The sequence below is a fragment of the Salmo salar genome, chromosome 13 (genome assembly GCF_965601325.2).
Source record: "Salmo salar chromosome 13, fSalSal1, whole genome shotgun sequence".
In the NCBI taxonomy this organism is placed as follows: Eukaryota; Metazoa; Chordata; class Actinopteri; order Salmoniformes; family Salmonidae; genus Salmo; species Salmo salar.
In genome coordinates, this window is record NC_138303.1 from 60,610,757 (window position 1) to 60,637,919 (window position 27,163).

At 41.7% G+C, this 27,163-nt stretch overlaps 1 protein-coding gene across 4 annotated transcripts in view; it reads left to right on the forward strand.

Annotated features, from left to right (window-relative positions):
- LOC106567509 (SH3 and PX domain-containing protein 2B) overlaps positions 1-27,163 on the forward strand; it is a 92,571-nt gene that overhangs the window by 59,048 nt on the left and 6,360 nt on the right. The window contains exons 5-12 of one of the 4 annotated variants that reach the window (XM_014136822.3): positions 2,636-2,727; positions 5,579-5,604; positions 7,671-7,706; positions 10,162-10,293; positions 10,728-10,829; positions 11,998-12,081; positions 18,539-18,656; positions 18,850-19,064. In XM_014136822.3, coding sequence (XP_013992297.3) covers positions 2,636-2,727; positions 5,579-5,604; positions 7,671-7,706; positions 10,162-10,293; positions 10,728-10,829; positions 11,998-12,081; positions 18,539-18,656; positions 18,850-19,064 — 805 coding nt within the window. The remainder of the gene's footprint in view (positions 1-2,635; positions 2,728-5,578; positions 5,605-7,670; positions 7,707-10,161; positions 10,294-10,727; positions 10,830-11,997; positions 12,082-18,538; positions 18,657-18,849; positions 19,065-27,163) is intronic. The other 3 variants (XM_014136823.3, XM_014136824.3, XM_014136825.3) reach the window with 3 other exon arrangements.

A 27,163-nucleotide genomic window follows, 5' to 3' on the forward strand; every position in this document is an offset into this window, starting at 1 on the left:
ACAGGCTACGTATTTCCAAGTGAACACCACTACTCCTAATACTACTGCCGCTGATATAAATACAATAGCAGCATTTGAGTTTATTTCCAAAATGCTATATCCACAAATGTTTCAAGTGTTTTTTTCATCCGAAATGATTGCTTATGGGTACGTTCATGTGTGTGTAAAATATTACTGTGCTCAGATGTTTAAATCATATATTTTCGATGTATATGAAACATTTTTTTTTTTGCAAAACGCTATATCCATTGTTCAGCTGGAATGGAATGTTCGTATCCTGTATATTTCACTGTGATCTGTGGTTGTGTCACCTGGCTATCTTAAGATGAATGCACTTATGTATGTCGCCCTTGTAGTGAATACTCAGGGAGAAAAAGTTGTAGATTCACACGCAGAGCACAGCAGATGTTTATTAAGCCTTCGCAGAAGGCAGGAATCGTGGTCACAGGCAGGCAATGGTCAAACACAAACAATACCTCACAACCATACAAACAGAAAGAATTGAACTAAATAGGGAGCTGATGAGACCAGGTGAGAAACAAACACAGGTGAAATCAATGAACAAAAATGAAAGAGAGGGCTACGTTCAAGAACACAAGGTTGGCTAAGAAAAGAAAAGCAGAACCTAACAGCCCTGGATAAGAGCGTCTGGTAAATGTCAAATGTAAATTATTTAAATACAGATACCATATTACTACTATATTGATTTATAATATATACAGTTGAAGTCAGAAGTTTACATACACTTAGGTTGGAGTCATTAACTTGTTTTTCAACCACTCCACAAATTTCTTAACAAACTTAGTATAGGCAAGCCGGTTAGGACATCTACTTTCTGCATGACATTTTTCCAACAATTGTTTTGACAAATTATTTCACTTATAACAATTCCAGTGGGTCAGAAGTTTACATACACTAAGTTGACTGTGCCTTTAAACAGCTTGGAAAATTCCAGAAAATGTCATGGCTTTAGAAGCTTCTGATAGGCTAATTGACATCATTTGAGTCAATTGAAGGTGTACCTGTGGCTGTATTTCAAGGCCTACCTTCAAAATCAATACATCATGGGAAAATCAAAAGAAATTAGCCAAGACCTCAAAAAAATGTGTAAACCTCCACAAGTCTGGTTCATGCTTGGGAGCAATTTCTAAACGCCTGAAGGTACCACGTTCATCTGTGCAAACAGTAGTACGCAAGTATAAACACCATGGGACAATGCAGCCGTCATACCGCTCAGGAAGGAGACGCATTCTGTCTCCTAGAGATGAACGTACTTTGGTGCGAAAAGTGCAAATGAATCCCTGATGAAAAAAATATAACTGTTTGGCCATAATGACCATCGTTATGTTTGGAGGAAAAGGGGAGTATTGCAAGCCGAAGAACACCATCCCAACCGTGAAGCACGGGGGTGGCAGCATCATGTTGTGGGGGTACTTTGCTGCAGGAGGGACTGGTGCGCTTCACAAAATAGATGGCATCACGGTTGGGATGGTGTTCTTCGGCTTGCAGGCCTCCCCCTTTTCCCTCCAAACATAACGATGGTCATTATGGCCAAACAGCTCTATTTTTGTTTCATTAGACCAGAGGACATTTATCCAAAAAGTACGATCTTTGTCCCCATGTGCAGTTGCAAACCATAGTCTGTCTTTTTAATGGCGGTTTAAAAGCAGTGGTTTCTTCCTTGCTGAGCAGCCTTTCAGGTTGTGTGGATATAGATACTTTTGTACCTGTTTCCTCCAGCATCTTCAGGGTCCTTTGTTGGACCCTGTTCTGGGATTCATTTGCACTTTTCACACCAAAGTATGTTCATCTCTAGGAGACAGAACGTGTCTCCTTCCTGAGCGGTGTGGCGGCTTCGTGGTCCCATGGTGTTTATACTTGCGTACTATTGTTTGTACAGATGAACGTTGTACCTTCAGGCGTTTGGAAATTGCTCCCAAGGATGAGCCAGACTTGTGGAGGTCTACACACATTTTTTTGAGGTCTTGGCTGATATCTTTTGATTTTCCCATGATGTCAAGCAAAGAGGCTCTGAGTTTGAAGGGCCTTGAAATACGTCCACAGGTACAACTCCAATTGACTCAAATGATGCCAATCAGCCTATCAGAAGCTTCTAAAGCCATGACATCATTTTCTGGAATTTTCCAAGCTGTTTAAAGGCACAGTCAACTTAGTGTATGTAAACTTCTGACCCTCTGGAATTGTGAAATAATCTGTCTGTAAACAATTGTTGGGAAAAATTACTCGTCATGCACAAAGTAGATGTACTAACCGACTTGCCAAAATTTAGTTTGTTTACAAGAAATTTGTGGAGTGGTTGAAAAACGAGTTTTAATCACTCTAATCTAAGTTTATGTAAAACCTAGCAGTACTACTTATTTCTGAGAGTGAGGCGGATATGTAGCGTTTAGCAACAACAACAAAAAGATTTTAAACAAATACATCTGTCATTAAACAACCCCATGCCATGATTAGATAGTGAAAAAACATACAATTTCTTATTTTCTTTAATCAATAAAAGCAAATTTACCAACAATTCGGAAAATGGATATACTGCATAGCGTTTTGGAATGAAACTCTTCATTTGGTTCTGATTAACATTCGAACCTTCGTGTGTTTCTGTGTTTATGCGCAGGCTCTTATTCAGCTGCCCGTGTACATATCCCAGTGTGAGGAGGTTCGTGTGTTCTTCGAGACTCGTCCTGAGGACCTCAACCCACCTAAAGAGTAAGCTACACATCACACCATTCGTCACCATCTTGTCAAAGGAACACACTGTCACACAGTCTGACAAGCAGCACAAATACATATAAGTTATACAGTATGCACATTCAAACATGCACGCGTGTACTGGGCCAACAACAAACACTACAAATAAAGAAAGAGAAGTGTAATGCTGTGTACAGGCTTTGTTTCATGAAGTAGCAGAAAGTACCTCCTCCTGACCACCATGTAATTTTATGTTGAAACAAGCCAATCCATCAGTAATAGGTTATCATAGAGTGTAATGACTATGATGTCATGCTCCCTCTGGTATTGCTGTGGTGGTGGGGGGAGCAGTTGGTTTGCCCTGAGTGAGAGCTACATAACATGTAGCCTAGCGGAGCAGTGTATGAGAGAACTGCTGAGGCGGCATGAACTCTTGTAAATCTCAATCAACACATTAGTGTCATAGTCAGCCTGACAGTTACAACGTGCCAACACAGGTCATAAAGTCACCACGCCATTTCCCCCCGTCACGTATGTGTTGTTGAGCTACCAGACGCCTGGAGGGCAGGAGGGGTTACTAGTGGTAACAGGTGACTGCTTTTGACTGCGCTGGGCCTTTAAACTATTGCTTGCCCAGTGATGGCTGGTGAAATGTATCAAACCTGATGCTCTTCAGATTATATTTTTCTTCCTTCCCTATTTGACAAGTCCCACATTTTTCTTACTAGTTTTTCTGCGATAACAAACCGCTTTCTATCTATGTGTACTTCAACCCAGATTTGACATGCTCAGCTACAGTCATCTAGCCACATAGCTAGGCCTATGTGTTATATTTATTTATGCAGAGGTGTTCGACTCACACACCCCAAAACTACTTCAGGGTTTATGGGAGTAATGTTACAATCTTATCTAGGCTGTCCAATCTTAACCAAACACTTTTCTGCGATAGTTTGTCGATCAGCTTTTTTGCTGTGCGCCGTTTGACAAACAAATCAATAGAATGTCACTGAACGTCAACAATATAATTCTGCACCGTTAATCAGTGATTTTGCACAAGGATGCTTATCGTTCCTCAGAGTTTGTTGGCCATCGGCATTATTGCAGTCATGAGTACCTTGGTCGAAATCCAAGATGGCTGCCTGGTGCCTGATTGTTTGATAAAATATGCATGGTGTGTTCAGTAACTGCGGAGGAGATTAATCTCTGTGGAAGGAGAAGAATACAAGGCCTGTCACTGCTCTGGCCACTATGAATGGCTGCTGTCAGGTCATCTCCTTAGACAGACAGATGGAGGAGAGCTAGTTCCCTCTGGCCGTTGCCAAGGACACATACCTTATTAGCTACCTCTCAGACAGACAAACCCCAAGCATCTGCTACTAGGGACGGGGGAGGGGAGGATGGAGGGTCGGAGGGAGAGGCAGATGAATATAGAAAAGACCTTGGTTTGTCTTTATTAAAATTGGATTACAGCTCTCTTCTAATGCAGACTGTGTTCAGCTGGGCTGACATCGTGTCACCAGCCCCTCTCTTGGGTCGCTATACAGCCCTCTATAAATCTACCAGAGTAAGGAGGGATGTCACTGTCTGTCCATTGGCGAGATTGAAGTAGCAGGCATGAGAGAGTAGAGGAGAGAGAGCGGTAGAGGAGGGGAGGGGAGATATAAAAGACAGGCAAGGAGAGGTAGAAGGGAGGAAAGGAGTGGAGAGGTATAAGGAAGATGTAGAAGAGAAGAGAGGATGAGCCCCAATATTGCTAGCTCATCATTGGTTAGGACATCTGTGGTCTGGCACCTGGTAGTGGAATGGGCTTGCTCTAGGTTTTAAAGCTCCATATTGAACACAGTCCTCCCATCCTCCCACTGATGTGTTGGTCCTCCTATTCAATGCATCCTTGACCGTGATTGACTCAACCATAGTCCAACGCTACCTCATTTAGCGTGAGGGGGAGGGCTGATTTGATCTTATGGAAAGCTCTTGTAATATACTTACGGAATACAGGATACTGGACAGTGCGTTGCCTTTCTGACCCAGTCCCGACTCCAGTCTGCCACTAGCCGTCTGCTTCCCTTTGATAAGTCAGGCTAGTGGTGGAGCTGTGGCTGTTTTGGCTGGAGACTCTTTTGACAGTACGCTAATAGTCAAACTAATGGCTGGAGATGTATTACATTTAAGTAATGTAGCAGATGCTCTGGGGCTAGCGCAATAACAGAGTTGCCAGGCGAACAATGCATTATGTGATTGAGAGTGAATTTTAATTCAGGAGGAAAAAAAGATGGACAGTTGTGTGTGTGAGAGAGTGTAGAAAGAATAGAAAGTCAGGCTGAATTAGCCACCTCAGTGTCCCTGAGCATCTGGACATTGAATCGGCTACTGCATATGAGAATGATAGAGGATTGCAGTCCAAATGGATAAAGCAGACTGAGCGGATACAGTATCATGTTCTCATTCAGCACAGTATCAGAAACTCACTATCAACCATATCCCCTCTCATCTGGAGCAAAGGTCAGCACATCTGTAGATATGTAATGGATCTTACAGAGTTTTTAGTTTCACTCATCTAGACTAGAGCCTGCATGACTAGCAGAACAAATGTATAACTGAGATTTGAATGTGGTTGAATCGTGATCAAATTATTTATTTCAAAGTGAGTCCCAAAACTTGCCTGAATGAAATGAATAGAATCCGTGTGGTTATTCACAGGGTTAACATTTTTATATTTTCAGAAGCATATATCCGTTGTTACGTAGGTGGAAATATTTTCAAAGTGTTTCTAAGTAATAAAACGTTCCAAACTCCTTTACTGACTCACTCTGTCCAAGTTATATATTTCCTCTTACTTGATTCTAATGATTTCTTTTCTCTTTTACAGGGAACCCATTGGAAAGAAGAAGCCAGGTAAGGAAGTTTTTTGTTTTACATTTTGGTATAAGTTATTATTGTTTGTGGTATTACGTTTATGTGGACAATATCATCTGGATGAGCACTGAAGTGAAATAGATAAATAGATTAGGATTAACATATCCTGCCCCAGTATTTAAGAGTACAGCCACAGTCTTACTACAATCTTACATACAGCCAAAAGTTTTGAGAATGACACAAATATTCATTTTCAAAGTCTGCTGCATCAGTGTCTTTAGATATTTTTGTCAGATGTTACTATGGAATACTGAAGTACAATTACAAGCATTTCATAAGTGTCAAAGGCTTTTATTGACAATTACATGAAGTTGATGCAAAGAGTCAATATTTGCAGTGTTGACCCTTCTTTTTCAAGACCTCTGCAATCCACCCTGGCATGCTGTCAATTAACTTCTGGGCCACATCCTGACTGATGGCAGCCCATTCTTGCATAATCAATGCTTGGAGTTTGTGGGTTTTTGTTTTTCCACCCGCCTCTTGAGGATTGACCACAAGTTCTCAATGGGATTAAAGTCTGGGGAGTTTCCTGGCCATGGACCCAAAATATAGATGTTTTGTTCCCTGAGCCACTTAGTTATCACTTTTGCCTTATGGCAAGGTGCTCCGTCATGCTGGAAAAGGCATTGTTCATCACCAAATTGTTCCTGGATGGTTGGGAGAAGTTGCTCTCGGAGGATGTGTTGGCACCATTCTTTATTCATGGCTGTGTTCTTAGGCAAAATTGTGAGTGAGTCCACTCCCTTGGCTGAGAAGCAACCCCACACATGAATGGTCTCAGGATGCTTTACTGTTGGCATGACACAGGACTGATGGTAGCGCTCACCTTGTCTTCTCCGGACAAGCTTTTTTCCAGATGCCCCAAATAGTCGGAAAGGGGATTCATCAGAGAAAATGACTTTACCCCAGTCCTCAGCAGTCCAATTCCTGTACCTTTTTTTGCAGAATATCAGTCTGTCCCTGATGTTTTTCCTGGAAAGAAGTGGCTTCTTTGCTGCCCTTCTTGATACCAGGCCATCCTCCAAAAGTCTTCTCCTCTCTGTGAGTGCAGATGCACTCACACCTGCTTGCTGCCATTCCTGAGCAAGCTCTGTACTGGTGGTGCCCCGATCCCGCAGCTGAATCAACTTTAGGAGACGGTCCTGGCTCTTGCTGGACTTTCTTGGGCGCCCTGAAGCCTTCTTCACAACAATTGAACCGCTCTCCTGGAAGTTCTTGATGATCCAATAAATGGTTGATTTAGGTGCAATCTTACTGGCAGCAATATCCTTGCCTGTGAAGCCCTTTTTGTGCAACGCAATGATGATGGCACGTGTTTCCTTGCAGGAAACCATTGTTGACAGAGGAAGAACAATGATTCCAAGCACCACCCTCCTTTTCAAGCTTCCAGTCTGTTATTTGAACTCAATCAGCATGACAGCATGATCTCCAGCCTTGTCCTCGTCAACACTCACATCTGTGTTAACGAGAGAATCACTGACATGATGTCAGCTGGTCCTTTTGTGGCAGGGCTGAAATGCAGTGGAAATGTTTTTGGGGGATTCAGTTCATTTGCATGGCAAAGAGGGACTTTGCAATTAATTGCAATTCATCTGATCACTCTTCAAAACATTCTGGAGTATATGCAAATTGCCATCATACAAACTGAGGCAGCAGACTTTGTGAAAATTAATATTTGTGTCATTCTCAAAACTTTTGGCCACGACTGTATAACTCAGAGGTCCTATTGCACCTGGCAGAGAAAAAAGTCTCTGTGGTGTTTGCATCCATCTGACTACATTTCTCAATGGGGATTGGAGCGCCCTCTAGCTGTATTGTTGCATACTCTCCATTATTCTCACTCTAGATTGCTATATAAAGATGTAAGATTGTAGTAAGACCAAGTCTATCATTATATTACATTTATTTGAAGTTAGATACACACCACTACTTCTACATAGTGTTTTGTTTCAGAGTTTTGCCTCTTCTTTTTTCATTTAACCAACCCATATATTTTCTATCCATGTCAAGTTTCAATTTCAATTTCCTTCATTTTCCTCCATCAGGGATTGTGGAGAGAGCGACTACTTTCCTAAAGAGAGGTAGTAACAGATTCATGCTTGGCCATACTTTGTGTGTGACCCCTGGGTTGCTAGCCATCCGTTAGGGGCCCTTGGCTGTTGGGCCTTTTAGTTGGGACGTGGCTCTGAGGTGGGCCTGGGCAGTGCAGGGTAGAGCGGGGGAAGGGATAGCCTTGTATGTGATTCAGCCAACGCATCTGTCTCTATATCAAGCTAAAGCAAATACAGGTCTGGGACCAGGCTAGGGACAGATGGGGTAGAGAGGGCAGGGTGGGGCAAGCTTGGTGCTCACTCTGTGTGATGTGCATGGCGGTGTGTTAGTTATGTCAAGAGGGCACCAGATGCTGTGTATCTGACTGTATACCCTGCCCAACTCCCTTGCTCCTGTGCTGAAATCAACCCTGTCTTGGTTGTGGGAAATAATCGTCACCTTGATAGATGTGCATGCTGTGCCACAACAACAACAACATTACCATCCTCATTCTGTGTCGTTGGCTCTTGGGGTATCAGACGTGACAGTTTTCATAATCTATAATATCTAGTTTAAGAGACTTGATGCAGGATGGTATAAGTATAAGGCTCCGTCTCTGGACAATTATGCATTTAGAGGATATTATGAGTGCATCACATTCTGCATCCCCAGGGGTAGCTCTGGTTGTCATCCCATCGAGGGCACAATACAGAGCAGGCCCTCTTGTTGTTCTAACCTACAGCATTGTGGTAGTCTAGGTGTTGGGGTGTCCTGGTGGCGGGTTGTCTCTATCTCTGTGGCAGCCACGCGGGTGATTAGCATAACCCTCCTCCCTATCCTGTCGTCTCTCATAACATCTCCCTCTCAAACACTCCCTCCCTCTGCTCTCTGACCACCATTTTCTTCTTCTGTCTTCTGCCTGCTTCCTCTTCATCCTCATCCTCTGGCTCTATCTGCTCTCTGCGGTGTGGTGTGGCTGGTAGAGAGGTCAGATATACAGTACCAGTCAAAGGTTTGGACACACCTACTCATTACAGGGTTTTTCTTTATTTTGACTATTTTCTACATTGTAGAATAATAGTAAAGACATCAAAACTATGAAATAACACATATGGAATCATGTAGTAACCAAAAAAGTGTTAAGCAAATCAAAATATATTTTAGATTTTAGATTATTCAAAATAGCCACCATGATGACAGCTTTGCACACTCTTGGCATTCTTTCAACCAGCTTCATGATGTAGTCACTTGGAATGCATTTCAATTGACAGGTGTGCCTCGTTTAAAAGTTAATTTGTGGCATTTCTTTCCTTCTTAATGCGTTGAGCCAATCAGTTGTGCTGTGACATGGTAGGGGGGATATACAGAAGATAGTCCTATTTGACAAAAGACCAAGTCCATATTATGGCAAGAACAGCTCAAATAAGCAAAGAGAAACGACAGTCCATCATTACTTTAAGACATGAAAGTCAGTCAATCCAAGAACTTTGAAAGTTTCTTCAAGTGCAGTCACAAAAACCGTCAAGCGCTATGATGAATCTGGCTCTCATGAGGACTGCCACAGGAAAGAAAGACCGAGAGTTACCTCTGCTGCAGTTCAAGTAATAGACATCTCAACATCAACTGTTCAGAGGACACTGTGTGAATCAGGCCTTCATGGTCGAATTGCTGCAAACAAACTACTGGTAAAGGATATCAGTAAGAAGAAGAGCCTTGCTTGGGCCAAGAAACACGAGCAATGGACATTAGACCATTGGAAAATTGTCCTCTGGTCTGATGAGTCTAAATTTGAGATTTTTGGTTCCAACCGCCATGTCTTTGTGAGATGCAGAGTAGTTGAACGGATGAACTTCGCATGTGTGGTTCCCACCGTGAAGCATGGAGGAGGATGTGTGATGGTGTGGGGGTGCTTTGCTGGTGACACTGTCAGGGATTTATTTAGAATTCAAGGCACACTTAAACAGCATGGCTACCACAACATTCTGCAGCAATACACCATCCCATCTGGTTTGCGCTTAGTGGGACTATCATTTGTTTTTCAGCAGGACAATGACCCAAAACACACTGTGTAAGGGCTATTTGACCAAGAAGGAGAGTGATGGAGTGCTGCATCAGATGACCTGGCCTCCACAATCACCTAACCTTAACCCAATTGAGATGGTTTGGGATGATTTGGACCGCAGAGTGAAGGAAAAGCAGCCAACAAGTGCTCAGCATATGTGGGAACTCCTCATTCCTTATGAAGCTGGTTGAGAGAATGCCAAGAGTGTGCAAAGCTGTCATCAAGACAAAGGGTAGCTACTTTGAAGAGTATAAAATATATTTTGATTTGTTTAACACTTTGTTACTACATGGTTCCGTATGTGTTATTTCATAGTTTAGATGTCACTATTATTCTACGATGTAGAAATTGTAAAAATAAAAAAAAATCATTGAATGAGTAGGTGTGTCCAAACTTTTGACTGGTACTGTACATGTATGTGTGCTCTGTGTCCCTCCCTGCAGGAGACTCCACCTCAGCTGACCCTCTGTTCCTAGACCAGTATGTGGCCGTCACTGACTATGAGAAACAGGAGAGCTCTGAGATCAGCCTGCACGTGGGACAGACGGTGGAGGTCATTGAGAAGAATGAGTCTGGTACGAGACCTGGATCAGATGGCAACAGACTTTAGCTAAATGACTGAGGTTGCGTCCCAAATGACAGTTGTTTATATAGTGTTGGCCCTATTGGCCCTGGTCAATAGTAGTCCACTATAAGGGGAATAGGGTGCCATTTGGGACAACCTGAGTCTTGGCGGCCTTAACATGTTTTATAAAGCAACCACACTGTCTCAAATGGTCCCCCCCCCCCCCCCCCCCAAACAACTGAAAGAATGTTATCATACTTGAATGAAAATGAGATACAGGTACTTTAATGTGTACCAAGACAACTGCCAAATAGCAGCAGTATAATGCTGTCCCGTTGTCTTCAGAACCTTCCAAATAGACATGGCCAATACAAGACCTATAGAGAGCCTCTGCTGTGTGACCGACTCTTCTGTGTTTGTGTGCGTTTTGCTCTTTGTGTGCAGGTTGGTGGTTTGTTAGTTCAGACGAGGCCCAAGGCTGGGTCCCTGCCACCTGCCTGGAGGCCCAGGATGACCCTGACGACTTCTCCCTGCCCAGCGAGGAAGGTAACTCGCTCCGTCTGTCGCACTGCCCTAGGCCACATTCGGAGTCAAAACATAGGCCTACTGTAACTACTGATCACATTGGCAGCCATAAGGAGCAGCTCACAGTCAAAACAAGGTTTGCTGCCAAGTCATTATGACGCAAAACAGTGTGTCCTCATTGATTAAGATGTAGGAGAAATGTGGAACTGTAATGAATTAATCTTGGAAGCAGGATGTCTTGAAATCGCTACATTATGTACTGTATGTGGGAAAATGACCTCTGACTGTCTATCACCTTACCTGTCTCTGCCTGTCGATGATGCTGTGTTCATAACCAAGTGGGAAGGTGGTAAATACCAGTTGTGAAGTTGGATGCTATCACGTGCTTTGAACTTGTTGAGAAATGCCAATTGGCTAATGGCCAACAAGCTGCATCAACCATAAACAGAAAATACAGCTATCATGCTTGTACACAAATTATACTGTTCAAAAACCATATTAATAGATTGCTTTTATATAAATAATGTTTTGGTTTAACTACTGAAAATTTTGTTAAGGTCATTTCCTTAGTCGGTGACGTCAGAGGTCAGCATGTGGGAGAAGTCGGAGCTTAGGGATGATACATGCGTTTCCCACTAGTAATTGCGAGTTCCCAATCGTATGTAGTAAATTCCACCTTTGGTTATGAACGCAGCGTTCGAACAAACCATAGAGATAAATAGAGGACTCTAGTGCCCAAATGCCCTTTTTAGCATTGGGAGTGCCATTGAGGACTTTCACCCATCTGAAGAAGTCAACTGGGTGGGACTTCCTATGGGTTAAGAAAGGATCACATAATTCCATCTGGGTCAACAGGAGGGATCAGCCAATTAATTATGCTTGTGAGCAAACATTCCATAACTGCAGGTGGCAGTTAATCGCCAACCTTGGCTTTATACTGTACCTGTTCAAACAACACACTCCAGGTGGCAGTATGCACCCTTTCAGTTTGTTTACCAACTCATAGAAGTAGAAGAAAAAGAAAATGTAAGACTTAAAAATGGAGATGCCAGTGCACTCACAGAGGCCATAATAGGGCAGATACAATAAAGAGTCCTCTATAATTTTCTATGGAACTAAGAAAACACAAAGCCAGAGTATTTACTTCCTGTTTACTTACTTCCTGCTGCCCACTGTGCTCTGCTGTCAGTGTCCCGGAGATACTGGTCACTGCCGAGCCATGTGGGCCGCCGGCGAACGTTAGGGGATCTGTTCAGCACAGGCTTTGGGCAAGGTGGAGCGCACGACTCTTTTCTCTATCTGTGTGTAAAATGTAAAACTCATGCATGACCAACCCAAGCCTCAGTGAGGCAAGACATGCATGTGTGGCATGGATTGTAATGGATGATACCTTTATGTTGGTAAGATTTGTTCTCTCGATGGCATGCAGTGGAGAAAAACAGTTTCTCACTTTTACTGTTATTTCAGTGAAATTACATTTCAGATTGTTCTTTCTAAATAGAATATTTGTGTAACAAATGGACCCATTATGGATTAGTTATAAAAACATAATCTGTTGTTACAAGTAGGTGCTAGTGAAGGGCATTTCCATCTAAAAAGGACCCATGAGCACCAACATGTGAAGTTCATAGGAGCATGTGAAATGGAAGCTAAGAGTCTATATTTTTGGGAAACGAAGGCATAGATACATTTTAACCATTTTCCATCTTAAAAATGTGGTATAATTAAAGGCTTTGATTTCTGAATAAACAGATAGAAAAGGGATCTTAGAAAACATCTACCAGAAAAATTCTTAAAAGAAATCAGAAATACATCAAAACACAATAATGTTGACATACAGACCCCTGCCAACTAAAAAACACTTATATTTAGCTTTGGAGAAATTGTTTACCTTCTAAGTAAAAAGAATAGTGTTGTGCCTTGTAATTATGTTACCAAAAACCCACATATACTACATGACCAGAAATATGTGGACACCTGCTCGTTGAACATCATATTTCAAAATCATGGGCATTAATATGTAGTTGGTCCCCCCTTTGCTACTGTAACATCCTCCACTCTTCTGGGAAGGCTTTTCACTAGATGCTGGAACATTGATGCGGGGACTTGCTTCCATTCAGCCACAAGAGTATTAGTGAGGTCGGGCACTGATGTTGGGTGATTAGGCCTGGCTCGCAGCCGGGGTTCCACTTCATCCCACAGTTGTTTGATGGGGTTGAGGTCAGGGCTCTGTGCAGGCCAGTCAAGTTATTCTATACCGATTTTGACAAACCTTTACTATATGGACCTCGCTTTGTGCACGGGGGCATTGTCATGCTGAGAAAGGAAAGGTTGTTCCCAAAACGGTTGCCACAAAGTTGGAAGCACAGAATTGTCTAGAATGTCATATGCTGTAGCATTAAGATATCCCTTCACTGGAACTAGCCCGCCTAGCCCGAACCATGAAAAACAACCCCAGACCATTATTCCTCCACCACCAAACTTTACAGTTGGCACTATGCGTTGGGCAGGTAGCGTTCTCCTGGCATAGCCAAACCCAGATTTTTCCGTCGGACTGCCAGATGGTGAAGCTTGATTCATAATTTCCACTGCTCCAGAGTCCAATGGCAGCAAGCTTTACACCATGCCAGACTTCCTGGAAAGGTGGGATCCTATGATGGTGCCACGTTGAAAGTCACTGAGCTCTTCAGTAAGGCCATTCTACTGCCAATGTTTGTCTATGGAGATTGCATGGCTGTGTGCCCAATTTTGTACACCTGTTAGCAACGTGTGTGGCTGAAATAGTCGAATTCACTAATTTGAAGGGGTGTCCACATACCTTTGTATATACTGTGTGTGTATCTAAGATATTTTCTAATTTCTCTCTCGTGAGGGAGGATAATGAAAGTTCACAAAAGTAACAAGTATTGGTAGACCTACCAATTAGTTATAATGATTTTACTGATGCAAATTCTGTTTATGAATTATGAAGTGATTAAAATGAAATGGAATTACTGCAATGGGAAATCATAATAGTCACAAACCTTCCTCCCTTCCACTGGCATACTGCTGTGTCCAGCTCATAACTGTTTTCTTTGACTTTCCGTTGTTTGGTTGTCAAACCAAGAGTGTTAAAACTGAGTCTGGAAAACCCCTCCCTCTCGCTCTCTCTCTAATTAATATCACCTCTCCCAACTCTTACTGACACCTACCCATGTAACCCCTCTCTTTCCATTTACTGTAACCAGTTTCCTCACCCTCTGAGCACCGACTGACACCGGACGTCCATGGACATTGAAAAGTAGTTGAAATTTGGTCAGTCTACCCTGGCCTTGATATTAACATCCACAGATGGACCAGTCTGGACCAAATCTGAACCTGTCATAGACGCATGTTTCACGAGTTTGGATAGCATAGTACAGTACAGTTACTGTAGTTCAATAACCAAAATATATATTGAACTCAAGGTGCCATGTCGTAGCTTACACCCCAGTCTTTCTGCAGACATCTTTGAATCGTAATTTAAGAAAACCTGAGGGAGATTTTACCGTAATCTGTTACCAAAGTTTGCACCTGCACTGTTCTTCCACAGAATTCGTTTTTTGTTACAAAAAATAATGGATATTGTTAAAAGTAGTTTGTGTGGATATAGTTCTATTGTTAAACTTTTATATCAATGTTTTTCTGTTTGGCATACATTTTAAAGTGAAAAGACTGAGTCAAAGCGCAAATATGTTACCGTGCTTTTGCCCTGAAGTCCTAAAGCTAGCGTAGTTTTAATTCTGTCTTGTTTGTCTCTTGTTGATGTTGTGTGTTGCATGATGTGTGTTGCATGATGTGTGTTGCATGTCTTCGCACTCCACAAGATAGATCCCGCACAGGCTCTGTCTACAAGGAAACACCTGCTGAAAGCGTTCAACTGATTACTAGTTTATGATCTGGGAATGGTGTACTGGGGGCTAACACATTACATCCACTAGCAGATAGTGGGAGACTAGATTCAGAAATTCCATCCAAGAAATGTAAAGAAAGTTGCAGCTTATTTACTGAATTTCTATACAATTGTAAAACTATAAAATGCAATTTGGAGAACAGCCAAAAACAAACAAAAATGACAACACATTGGTTGCTGCAGCTTCACCTCAGTCGATCTACAAACACGTAGCCTATTAGCTATACAATTAGCCGCTACCCATTAACTCAGCACGGGGATTAAAAACAATAATTTCATACGTACAGAGGGATCTGTTAGCAGAAAAGGTATTTTATTAACAAATGGTAAACTAATACATTTGCTTTACAGATACATTTTTTATTTTATACAGCTAATTTCCTGCAATTCTACACATGCAATGTTAACATGATATCTCAGCGAGAGTGACTAACAAAATCAATGGAGGCCCCCTGGAGGTCAGGGCCCCTGGGCACGTGCCCTGGGTGTCTGGTCGGTAATTCGGCACTGATTACTATGAGTTTAGATAACTGACTAGACTAATTTACCAATCAAACTTTTTTTATTGTTTTCCATCCAAAATATGCACATTTTCTCACTAGTGGTGTATTCATACAAAACTGACTTGTTGCAAATAAAAATCAGTGAGTGATGTAGTGCACACAACTTTTCATGTACCTAATAAAAATCCAATGTTCAATGTGTTTCCATCACATTTTCAACTCTACCGATAGTTTTGTCACAGACTGTTGTGTTAGCGAACAGCTTGCAGATACAGTACGGGTAGGCTGTGTGGGTAGGATAGTCTACATGATGAGATTATTATGGATAAGATCGAGAATGTTTTGATTTGTCAAGACGGTAGTCAAGGATCTATCATCATGTCACCAAAAAAAGACCCTGGACATTTATTGGAAAGGAGCATCAAACTCATACCATGCACTTTCACCACCCTGTGTTCATTATAACTTATTTCATCTGTAGCCTATAAACAGCATGGTTTCCCGAGGCGTAGTGGGAGGACCAAACCATGTCATCGAGTGACTCCAAGTTTATTTCGATATGATGTTTATTATATCAATATTTGCTCATAAAGGCGTTTCCGTCGCCATTCCTCACATAATTCATTTTACCAACACAAAAACATCCTACCATGTCAAACTAACAAATGTGTCAGCATTTATAAAATTATACTGAGATTTCCTGTCTCATCACAGCTGTTGCTTTAGTTGCATAAAAACTGTGGATGAAAACGTGGTTACTGAGTGACAATTAACAAGAGGAAAACTGCTGATGCACAACCAAGTTTCGAAATTGCACCTTGTGTATTCTACTATTCTACCTCTTAACAGTAAGCTGGGACCCCCAGACTGAGCGCCTAAAAAAAAAAGTATATTATTTTGATTTCATTAAAACAATTGTCCTCATATGTAGCTATGGCTCTGGCTAGGTTATTAGGATTTGGTATGAAGATGGATAGCGTATCTAAAGAATGGTGTATATGAATAGAAAAAGTGTGTACTGTACATAGGAAGTGGGTAAATCAGTATGTAAACATTATTAAAGTGACTAATGTTCAATGACTATGTACATAGCAGCAGTCTCTAAGGTACAGGGTAGAGATGTATTTATGAGGTGTACTGTATTTACATATACTTGCACTGTCTAGACTGCCTCATTAACTACTGTTGTCATCACGTTCAGTTGCATAATTCAACAATTGTGTCAATAGCAGGATACTCTCAAATTTTAAATCTACACGTTTGGCATTAGATTACTGCTTTACATTATTTGCGAGATCAGACATAGGGTGGTGCTAGAGGGCAGAATAACTGACGAATTTAAACGTAGTAAACGTTGGCAAAAAAGCGTAATTAAATTGTTGCCAGCAGCAGTTAGTCACCAACTCTGGATAGCGTTAACACAGCCTAACCAGCTCTGCTAGGGCGAGTAAAATTATCAGAATGTGTTCTCTCATGTGTCTGAAAGTAGCTAGCAAGCTAACCAACGTTAGCCAGTTAGCTTGGGTGCTTGACTGTCATTGTGATCAACCCTACTCCTCAGCCAGAGCGTCCAGTGTTTTTCCTGTATTAAACTATTCCTTTTTAAATTCCATCAAAAAAGTAATTTCTTTTGTGATGTGTCGAGACGATGCGTTAAATCCTCGATGTAGCTTTAGCGTTCTTATAAACTCAGCAAAAAAGAAACGTCCTTTCACTGTCAACTGCGTTTATTTTCAGCAAACTTAACGTGTAAATATTTGTATGAACGTAAGGTTTCACAGACATGTGACTAACAGAAATTAAATAATGTGTCCCTGAACAAAGGGGGGGGGGGGGGTCAAAATCAAAAGTAACAGTCAATTTCTGGGGTGGCCACCAGCTGCATTAAATACTGCAGTGCATCTCCTCTTCATGGACTGCACCATATTTCCCAATTCTTGCTGTGAGATGTTACCCCACTCTTCCGCCAATGCACCTGCAATTTCCCGGACATTTCTAGGGGGAATGGCCCTAGCCCTCACCCTCCGATTCAACAGGTCCCAGACGTGCTCAATGGACCCTCCACCTCCAAATTGATCCCGCTCCAGAGTACAGGCCTCGGTGTAACTCTCATTCCTTCGACGATAAACGCGAATCTGACCATCGCCCCTGGTGAGACAAAACCGTGACTCGTCAGTGAAGAGCACTTTTTGCCAGTCCTGTCTGGTCCAGCGACGGTGGGTTTGTGCCCAAAGGCGACATTGTTGCCGGTGATGTCTGGTGAAGACCTGCCTTACAACAGGCCTACAAGCTCTCAGTCCAGGCTCTCTCAGCCTATTGCGGACAGTCTGAGCACTGATGGATGGATTGTGCGTTCCTGATGTAACTCGGGCAGTTGTTGTTGCCATCCTGTACCTGTCCCTCAGGTGTGATGTTCGGATGTACCGATCCTGTGCAGGTGTTGTTGCACGTGTTATTGCACGTGGTCTGCCACTGCGAGAATGATCAGCTGTCCGTCCTGTCTCCCTGCAGCGCTGTCTTAGGCGTTTCACAGTATGGGCATTGCAATTTATTGCCCTGGCCACATCTGCAGTCCTCATGCCTCATTGCAGCATGCCTAAGGCTTGTTCACGCAAATGAGCAGGGACCCTGGGCATCTTTCTTTTGGTGTTTTTCAGAGTCAGTAGAAAGGCCTCTTTAGTGTCCTTAGTTTTCAGAACTGTGACCTTAATTGCCTACCGTCTGTAAACTGTTAGTGTCTTAATGGCCGTTCCACAGGTGCATGTTCATTAATTGTTTATGGTTCATTGAACAAGCATGGGAAACAGTGTTTAAACCCTTTACAATGAAGATCTGTGAAGTTATTTGGATTTTTATGCATTATCTTTGAAAGCCACGGTCCTGAAAAAGGGACGTTTCTTTTTTTGCTGAGTTCAGATGCAACGGAAAGACAACGTATTCCATTGAGCCAATTTCAGCCATTACCTGGGTGTGTTTGACAGCTCTTTACAAATATTTCCAGTCATAATATTAAACGGGAAAAAAACAAGCAAGCGTATGAAAGAGTCGCATGAGTAAAATGAAAGCAATTAATCCAGCAAGATTTAAATGACAAGTGGATTATTCACCCGTCAAACACAGGAAATACATGGCTGAAAAAGAACGATCATCAGGTAGGTGGGGCATGTGCGTTACTACATAATGTGCTGTCCCTGCCAAGTTGTTGACTCCATCTGCTTGATTGACATTCTTTTAAAAGTTAGTATGCAAGATGAAAAAGACATCACCTAACGTCATGTGTTCTTTGCCATTTCCAGAGGAGAAGTACACAGTGATCTACCCATACGCAGCACGAGACCAAGACGAGATCGACCTAGAAAGTGGCATGACGGTGGAGGTCATGCAGAAGAACCTTGAGGGCTGGTGGAAGATCAGGTAAAACACAATACCCCAGAAGTGTGTCTGTACACAGTGAATGCATGTCGGCTCTGTGTGCATGTGCATTTCATTGAGTGTATGAATGTGTGGATCAGTGTTGGTTGCTTGTTTGTACTAAACAAGGCCTTTGTTGTTGTTGCTTCTCTCTCTATTGAAGCTGTGAACGTAACCTCTCTGCTGCCCTCTACAGGTACCAGGGACAGGAGGGCTGGGCCCCGGCGTCCTACTTGAAGAAGGCCGACATCCTGAGCCAGAAGCTGGTGGCAGGGGCAGCGGGCCACTCCAGCACTAACGACCTGGACGGATTCTCCAAGCAGCAGAGTCAACAGAACCAAGCCAAGGAGAGCCGAGGAGACAACAAGGATCAGAAAGACAAGGGCTTCTCCCCCTTTGCCAAGCAGCACAGTGAGTGGGAACTAGGAAATGTAAACAACTAACTAGTTTAACTACTAACAAACAGCTGTACTTAATGCCTGCAGGTAGTGTCGTGTCTTTGGCTATGCCGGATTAAGTGATATGACATGCTAACCTATAAAATCCTTTCTCTGTAATTAATATTACCTGATTAAGCTAATCATGTAAATGTAATTAACTAGAAAGTCGGGGCACCACGGAAGAACGTTTATAGAGCCGTTATCTTCCGAATAAACTCTTAAAATACTTAGTCATATTTTACATCGATAGCAGTCAATATTAACCCTTATCTTATTTTCAGTCTCATAATGAAAGTTGTAAATTCTTGGCTATCTTCACGAACCCTGGCTAACAAGTTGAATCAGCAATACAAAATTGGGTTTAATTATTTATTTACTAAATACCTAAACTAATCACACAGAATTACAAATACACCGAATACAAATGATGTCATACATGATGGCTGGTTACACAAAGGATAGGGGGTTGGGCTTGAATGAAAGAGCGGGAAGATTTAGGAACAAAGAAACAGCAGCTATGCTATCGTAAATACATTATCTTATGCATTCTAAATTACCGCCCATTTGGAAAAGGAAAATGCAATAAATATTTACTCTGAGCTGTGCTTCGGTAGATTGGTCGTTGATGCTGGCCGGGTTGGCCAACAGATCTTCCTGTCCTCGGAAGAATGTCTCTGGTGGTAAATTGGATACGTGGTGGTATCTTCGTCCGTCTGTTAGACTGGATCCATCGTCCGTCCTTTCCTAGCCCCCGTCTTCAGCGGCCGCTGCTAACTCAACGGCTAGGAAGTATCACTTCTGTAGTGAATAAGCTCAAAATTCATACCATTCGCCACCAAAGCTCACGCCGAGGTTGGCTTAGTTCTGTACTTGACGTGTGTCCTTCTAACGTAGAGGCTGCAGACCTCACGTACTGGAACATATGGTTATCTTTTCGTCAAAGGCTTATATAGTGGAGAGGGGGAAGGATGTGTTTCATCGTTTATAACCCCTGTCTCTTCACAGGGGTGGGCCACTGATCAAGCAGGGCACTTTCCTTATGAAAACCCAATTCTCTCATTTGGAAGCTAAAATTACATTTAATCTCCTAACAAACAATTTCAATATCAAACATTTCAATTGCATAACAAGTCCATGTTACTCTGATAACTAGAGGGTGTATACTTTCTCAGGTACAGTTTATGTCGTCCTGTCATCAGTCATAATGTCTCAGATGACAACCGAACTAACATCCATACTCATTACGTTCCCAAGCATATTTCCAACTGGTTTTATTACCAAAATATGGTTCCTTTTCCCCATTTGTTTGATGTTCCCAGACTCTCTATATTTAACACAGGCTATTCAAGTCCTTCAGTAGGGTCAGAAAGAGAGGGGAAGGGAGAAAGGTATTTATGGGTGGGGGTCATAAACCTTACCCACAGGCCAACGTCATGACAGTAGGCATTATTAAAATGCATTATAAAGCCTATAAGATATAATAAAGCATTATACATGCAGGCTTAAGTAAAGTGTTACCAAGACTTCCCATCTGTATGAGGGATGCTTCCTCAGTCTCATTCCCTAGAGTGGTTTCTCTGCGAGGCTCTCTAAATCAATGCCTGAGTAATGTGAAACATCCCTCTTTTATTCCTACAGTGTGTAAGTAATTGAGGAGCTGAATCCTTTCCACAACTACACCTCCATTAGTGAGGATGCATTACACATCGAGTTAGAGCCGAAGTCCCCAGTCTCCAGATTTAATTAGTCTACGTCGAACACAGTGTTCTCTCTCTCTCAACTCACTAATCTCTCTCTCGCTCTCTGCCAACTGGGCACCAACTGGTTGAACCAATGTTTCAAAGTAAATTGTCAACGTATTGTGACGTGGAATCTATGTTGGATTTGCAAAAAGTCCTCAACTGTTGTTTTGAGGGTGAAATTTTAAGCACAGGATTATGTCATGGTAACCATTTTTCAACAGACAAACCTTGTATAAAATATGTTAAATGTTTTCCTTTGAAACAACGTCAGATTTTCAACATTAGATCCACTATAATAATAAAACAATTGACTGGGCAGGACCTCCTACTGTAGAGTTAATCTACAGCCATCCCTTTGGTCTCTCATCCAGGGTTTTAACTGTCACGCTGGTATGAAGAGTCGGGAGAAAGACACAGGAATGCGTAATAAGGGTTTTTATTAAGCCCCAAATTATAGCGTGCCGTGTAAAGGCACGGGGACGACCAAACAAACACGTAACAAAACACAGGGTTGAAACCCAAACAAAAGAGTGAGGAGTACCTCGAATAAATAACACAAGAACACAATGATTATCACACGGCACGAAAGCCCAGAACACACAGCACAGGTACTCGCACGCACCAACGGACATTGTAACAATAATGGACACCCCAATGGAAACCAAATTTCATGACAATAATGACTTTAAAACAATTAGAGTTTAATGGATGTGATAGAAAAGTGAGGATGGATCAACAACATTACTCCACAATACTAACCTAAATGACAGAGTGAAAAGAAGCCTGTGCAGAATAAAAATATTCCAAAACATGCTTCCATTTTACAATAAGGCACTAAAGTAAAACTGCCAAAAAATGGGGCAAAGCAATTCACTTTGTCCTGAATATAATGTGTTTTGGATTTGCCCAAAACATAACACCAGAACACTGAGTACCACTCTTTTCAAGCATGGGGGTGGCTACATCATGTTATAGGTATGCTTGTCATCGGCAAGGACTAGGGAAAGAAATGGAATAGAGCTAAGCACAGGCATAATCCTTGCGGAAAACCTGGTTCAGTCTGCTTTCTAACAGACACTAGGAGACAAATTAAACTTTCAGCAGGACAAGAACCTGAAACAAAGCCAAATATACACGAGTTGCTTACCAAGACGAAATTGAATGTTACCGAGTGGCCTAATTACAGTTTTGACTTACAGTAAATCGGCTTCAAAATATATGGCAAGAAAATGGCTGTCTAGCAATGATCAACAGCTAACTTGACAGAGCTTGAATATTTTTTTAATAATAAATGTACAAATATTGTAAAATCCAGGTTTGCAAAGCTCTTAGACTTAACCAGAAAGGCTGACAGCTGTAATCACTGCTAAAGGTGATTCTAACAAGTATTCACACCCCTGTGTCAATACATATGGAAATTAGATATCTGTATTTCATTTTTCAAAAAAATTTGCCAACATTTCCAATAACATGTTTTCACTTTGTCATTATGGGGTATTTTGTGTAGATGGGTGACCCCAAAAATATTATATGTACAGTCCATTCGGAACGTGTTCAGACCCCTTGACTTTTTCCACGTTCTGTTAAGTTAGACTTATTCTAAAATTGATTAAAACACTTTTTTTCCCTCATATCTTAAATACCCCATAATGACATTGTGAATTTTTTGCAAATTTACTAAAAATAAAATACTGATGACATTTACGTAAGTATTCAGACTTTACTTAGTACTTTGTTGAAGCACCTTTGGCAGCAATTAAAGCCGAGTCTTCTTGGGAACACCTGTATTTGGGGAGTTTCTCCCATTCTTCTCTGCAGATCCTCTCAAGCTCTGTCAGGTTGGATGGGGAGCGTCACTGCACAGCTCCAGAGACGTTCAAATCGGGTTTAAATCCAGGCTCTGGCTGGGCCACTCAAGGACATTGAGACTTGCACAGAAGCCACTCCTGCATTGTCTTGGCTGTGTGCTTAGGGTTGTTGTTCTGTTGGAAGGTGAACCTTCACCCCAGTCTGAGGTCCTGAGAACTCTGGAGCAGGTTTTCATCAAGAATCTCTCTGTACTTTGCACCGTTCATCTTTCCCTTGATCCTGACTATTCTCCTAGTCCCTGCCACTGAAAAACATCTCCACAGCATGATGCTGCCACCACCATGCTTCACCGTAGGGATGGTGCTAGGTTTCCTCCAGATGTGACGCTTGGCATTCAGGCCAAAGAGTTCAATCTTGCTTTCATCAGACCAGAGAATCTTGTTTCTCATGGTCTGACAGTCCTTTAGGTGCCTTTTGGCACACCCCAAGCGGGCTGTTGTGCCTTTTACTGAGGAGTGGCTTCCGTCTGGCCACTCTACCATAATGGCCTGATTTGTGGAGTACTGCAGAGATGGTTGTCCTTCTGGAAGGTTCTCCAATCTCCACAGAGGAACTCTGGAGCTCTGTCAGAGTGACCATCGGGTTTTTGGTCACCTCCCTGACCAAGGCCTTTCTTCCCCGATTGCTCAGTTTGGCCAGGCAGCCAGCTCTAGGAAGTGTCTTGGTGGTTCCAAACTTCTTTCATTTAAGAATGATGGAGGCCACTGTGTTCTTGGGGACCTTCAATGCTGTAGACATTTTTTGTTACCCTTCCCCAGAACTGTGCCTCGACACAATCCTGTCTCAGAGCTCTACGGATAATTCCTTCGATCTCATGGCATGGGTTTTTGCTCTGATATGCACTGTCAACTGTGGGACCTTTATATAGACAGGTGTATGCCTTTCCAAATCATGTCCAATAAATTGAATTTACCACAGGTGGACTCCAATCAAGTTGTAGAAACATCTCAAGGATGATCAATGGAAACAGGATGCACCTGAGCTCAATTTCGAGTCTCATTGCAAAGGGGCTGAATACTTATGTAAATAAGGTATTGCAGTTTTTTTATACAAATATTTCTAAAAACCTGTTTTCGCTTTGTCATTATGAGGTTTGGTGTGTAGATTTTTTTTAAATCAATTTTTGAATAAGGTTATAATGTAACAAATGGAAAAAGGGAAGGGGTCTGAATACTTTCCAAATGCACTATATTTATACTGAACAAACATAAATGCACCATGTAAAATGTTGGTCCCATGTTTCATGAGCCGAAATAAAAGATCCCAGAAATGTTCCATATGCACAAAAAGCTTATTTCTCTAAGAATGATGTGCACAATTTGTTTTACATCCCTGTTAGTGAGCATTTCTCCTTTGCCAAGATAATCCATCCACCTGACCGGTGTGGTGTATCAAGAAGCTGATTAAATAGCATGACCATTACACAGGTGCACCTTGTGCTAGGGACAATAAAAGGCCGCTCTAAAATGTGCAGTTGTCACACGACAGATGTCTCAAGTTGAGGGAACATGCAATTGGCATGCTGACTGCAGGAATGTCCACCAGAGCTGTTGCCAGACAATTGAGTGTTGATTTCGCTACCATAAGCCGCATCCAATGTCTTTAGAGAATTTGGCACTACATCCAACCGGCCTCATAACTGCCGACCACGTGTATGGCATCGTGTGGGCGAGCAGTTTGCTGATGTCAACATTATGAACAGAGTTCCCCATGGTGGCGGTGGGGTTATGGTATTGGCAGGCATAAGCTACAGACAACAAACACGAATTGCATTTTATTGATGGCAATTTGAATGCATAGAGATACTGTGACAAGATCCTGAGGCCCATTGTCGTGCCATTCATTCGCCGCCATCACCTCACGTTTCAACATGATAATGCAGGGCCCCATGTCGCAAGGGTCGGTACACAGTTCCTGGAAGCTGAAAATGTCCCTGTTCTCCCATGGCCTGCATACTCACCAGACGTGTCACCCTTTGAGCATGTTGTTTGGGTCTTTAGATCAACGTGTTCCAGTTCCCGCCAATATCCAGAAAATTTGCACAGCCATTGAAGAGGAGTGGGACAACATTCCACAGCCTGATCAACTCTATACGAAGGAGATGTGTTGCTCTGCATGAGGCAAATGGTGGTCACACTGGATACTGACTGGTTTTCTGATCCACGCCCCTACCTTTTTTTTGAAGGTATCTGTGACTAACAGACTAACATTTCCAGTCATGTAAATCCATAGATTAGGGCCTAAAGTTATTTCAATTGACTGATTCCGTTATATGAACTGTAATTCAGTAAAATCTTTGAAATTGTTGCATGTTGCATTTATATTTTTGTTCAGTATAGAATTCAGGCTGTAACACAACTAAACGTGGAATAATTTAAGAAGTATGACTACAATGTAGGCCTAGGGTTTCAAGCTTTGGTTCAATTCAAATTTAATGTACAAGTTAATATGTTGGATTCACTCCATTTTTACCAAACGTTAAATAAAAGGACTAAATCAAATCAAACTTTCTGTAAAGTGCATTTAAAGTTTGATTTCACTTGATTAAGTCCTATTCTTTAACTTAAATTTTTCGTTAAGATGGAGATGTTAATCCAACATATCAATTATTATTTTGTAGACAAACTGGATATTGAAGGAGATGTATCTTCTGCTTGGATAGTTCTATCTGTACCACTGACTTAGTCTGGCTTTAATTCCAGTTTGTCTACAAATTAATGATATGTTGGATTCACGTCTTCATCTTCAAAAATCTAAGTTAGAGTTGGACTAAATCAAATAAAGTTTGACTATCTCTGAAAATGTAATAAATGTATGACAACTAAACAATTTTTTTAAAAATTTTTCCATTGGAATTTGGTTGTGCTTTACATCTCCTTTAAAACGTTGATATTTGGTTTTGTTGTCAACCATACACAACTCAATATTATTTTGTAATACAGTTAGTAGCCTTAACTTTAGGCTATTAACTGTATCTTAAATGAATGTGACAGTATGTATTCAATGCTAAAATGAGTAACACACCCATAGTCACATTGAGGTTACTGTAACTATAGATATCTTTATGTAATCATAGAAAGTATGCATGTTCAAGATAATGCAAGGGTCACAGGTCTGTGGAGATCTTCACAATTGCTGTAATAATCTGTGCAGGATCTCAAACCATATTGATCACTTGCACTTTGTACTTTTAATGTAATCTCAACTGCAATCCAGATCATGTGGTTGTGCTATTAGATGAAGCACAGTGATAAACACATTAAGTTGTATAAATAAAATATCTGACATTGTATTCCTATTTGAACTGTGTTGTGCTTTTAAATGGTTGAAAGAGCAGTGATAACTAGGGATGGCACAATTACCGGTTATGGATGAAGACAGCCATGAATATAAAATAAGTCATAAGGAACGAACAGCTGACTGAATACAGGACAGCCAGGCATTCATGCGTTTCTGCAATAACATGGACTTTTAACAACGTAATGAAACTTTGGCCCCTTGCTGAAACAACCAAGGTGTTGTAGCAAACAATGAACAGAATGGGCTTGGAACCTCTAACCCTGGCAGTTTGACTGGTAAACCCATGGGTATACTCACAATGACTGCCTGGTATTGTGATGCAATAACCTCCATGGTAATGTAGAATGTTCATTTAAATTATGTTAACTAAATGTAGCTCATGCAATGGAATGCCTTTTTTTGTAATGTCAGTTGAATCAACAAATCACAGCACATATTGATGCGTACACTTCCTGCTCTGCGCCCATGGGCAGAGACGAAGAGGCAAAGCAAGAAGTTTTACTCAGCCCAAAATCTGTCCACAAAAATATGTTTTTTGTACAGAGGTCAATGAGAAGGTTTCGAATTTGGTTAACAAATCATTTAATTGCTAATTAGCTTTGTGACATAGAAGTTTCGTAATGGTTAGGTTGCACTGATAAAAATTGACGCACGTGGCATTGACAATTTTGAAAAAAACTACTTTATATCGCCGTTGTGCCTGTTGTCATAGAGATATGGATTTAACTTGTTTTTGCATGGACATTGCCATCAGATGCTTTCAACATTTTAATGTAGTCAACTGCTGGGGATTCCCATTTTTATTTTATATTAACTAGGCAACTAGGTTAACTAGCTTAAGAACATATTCTTATTTTCAACGACCTAGGAACTGCCTTGTTCAGGGGCAGAACGACATATTTTTACCTTGTCAGCTCGGGGATTCAATCTAGCAACCTTTCGGTTACTGGCCCAATGCTCTAACCACTGGGCTACCTGCCGCCCAACTGAGCTGAGACCAAATCAGCCAATGATGAAAAATAAAAATGTAACGTGGAGATAGAAAGGATGCGTTCCTAAACTCACTGGCTATCAGTGCCATTATAACGTCTGTGACAGCGCCATTGAGGCTAGCTACTCTGATTTCCGAGCACTATCGTCTTAGTGTACCAGAGTGCAG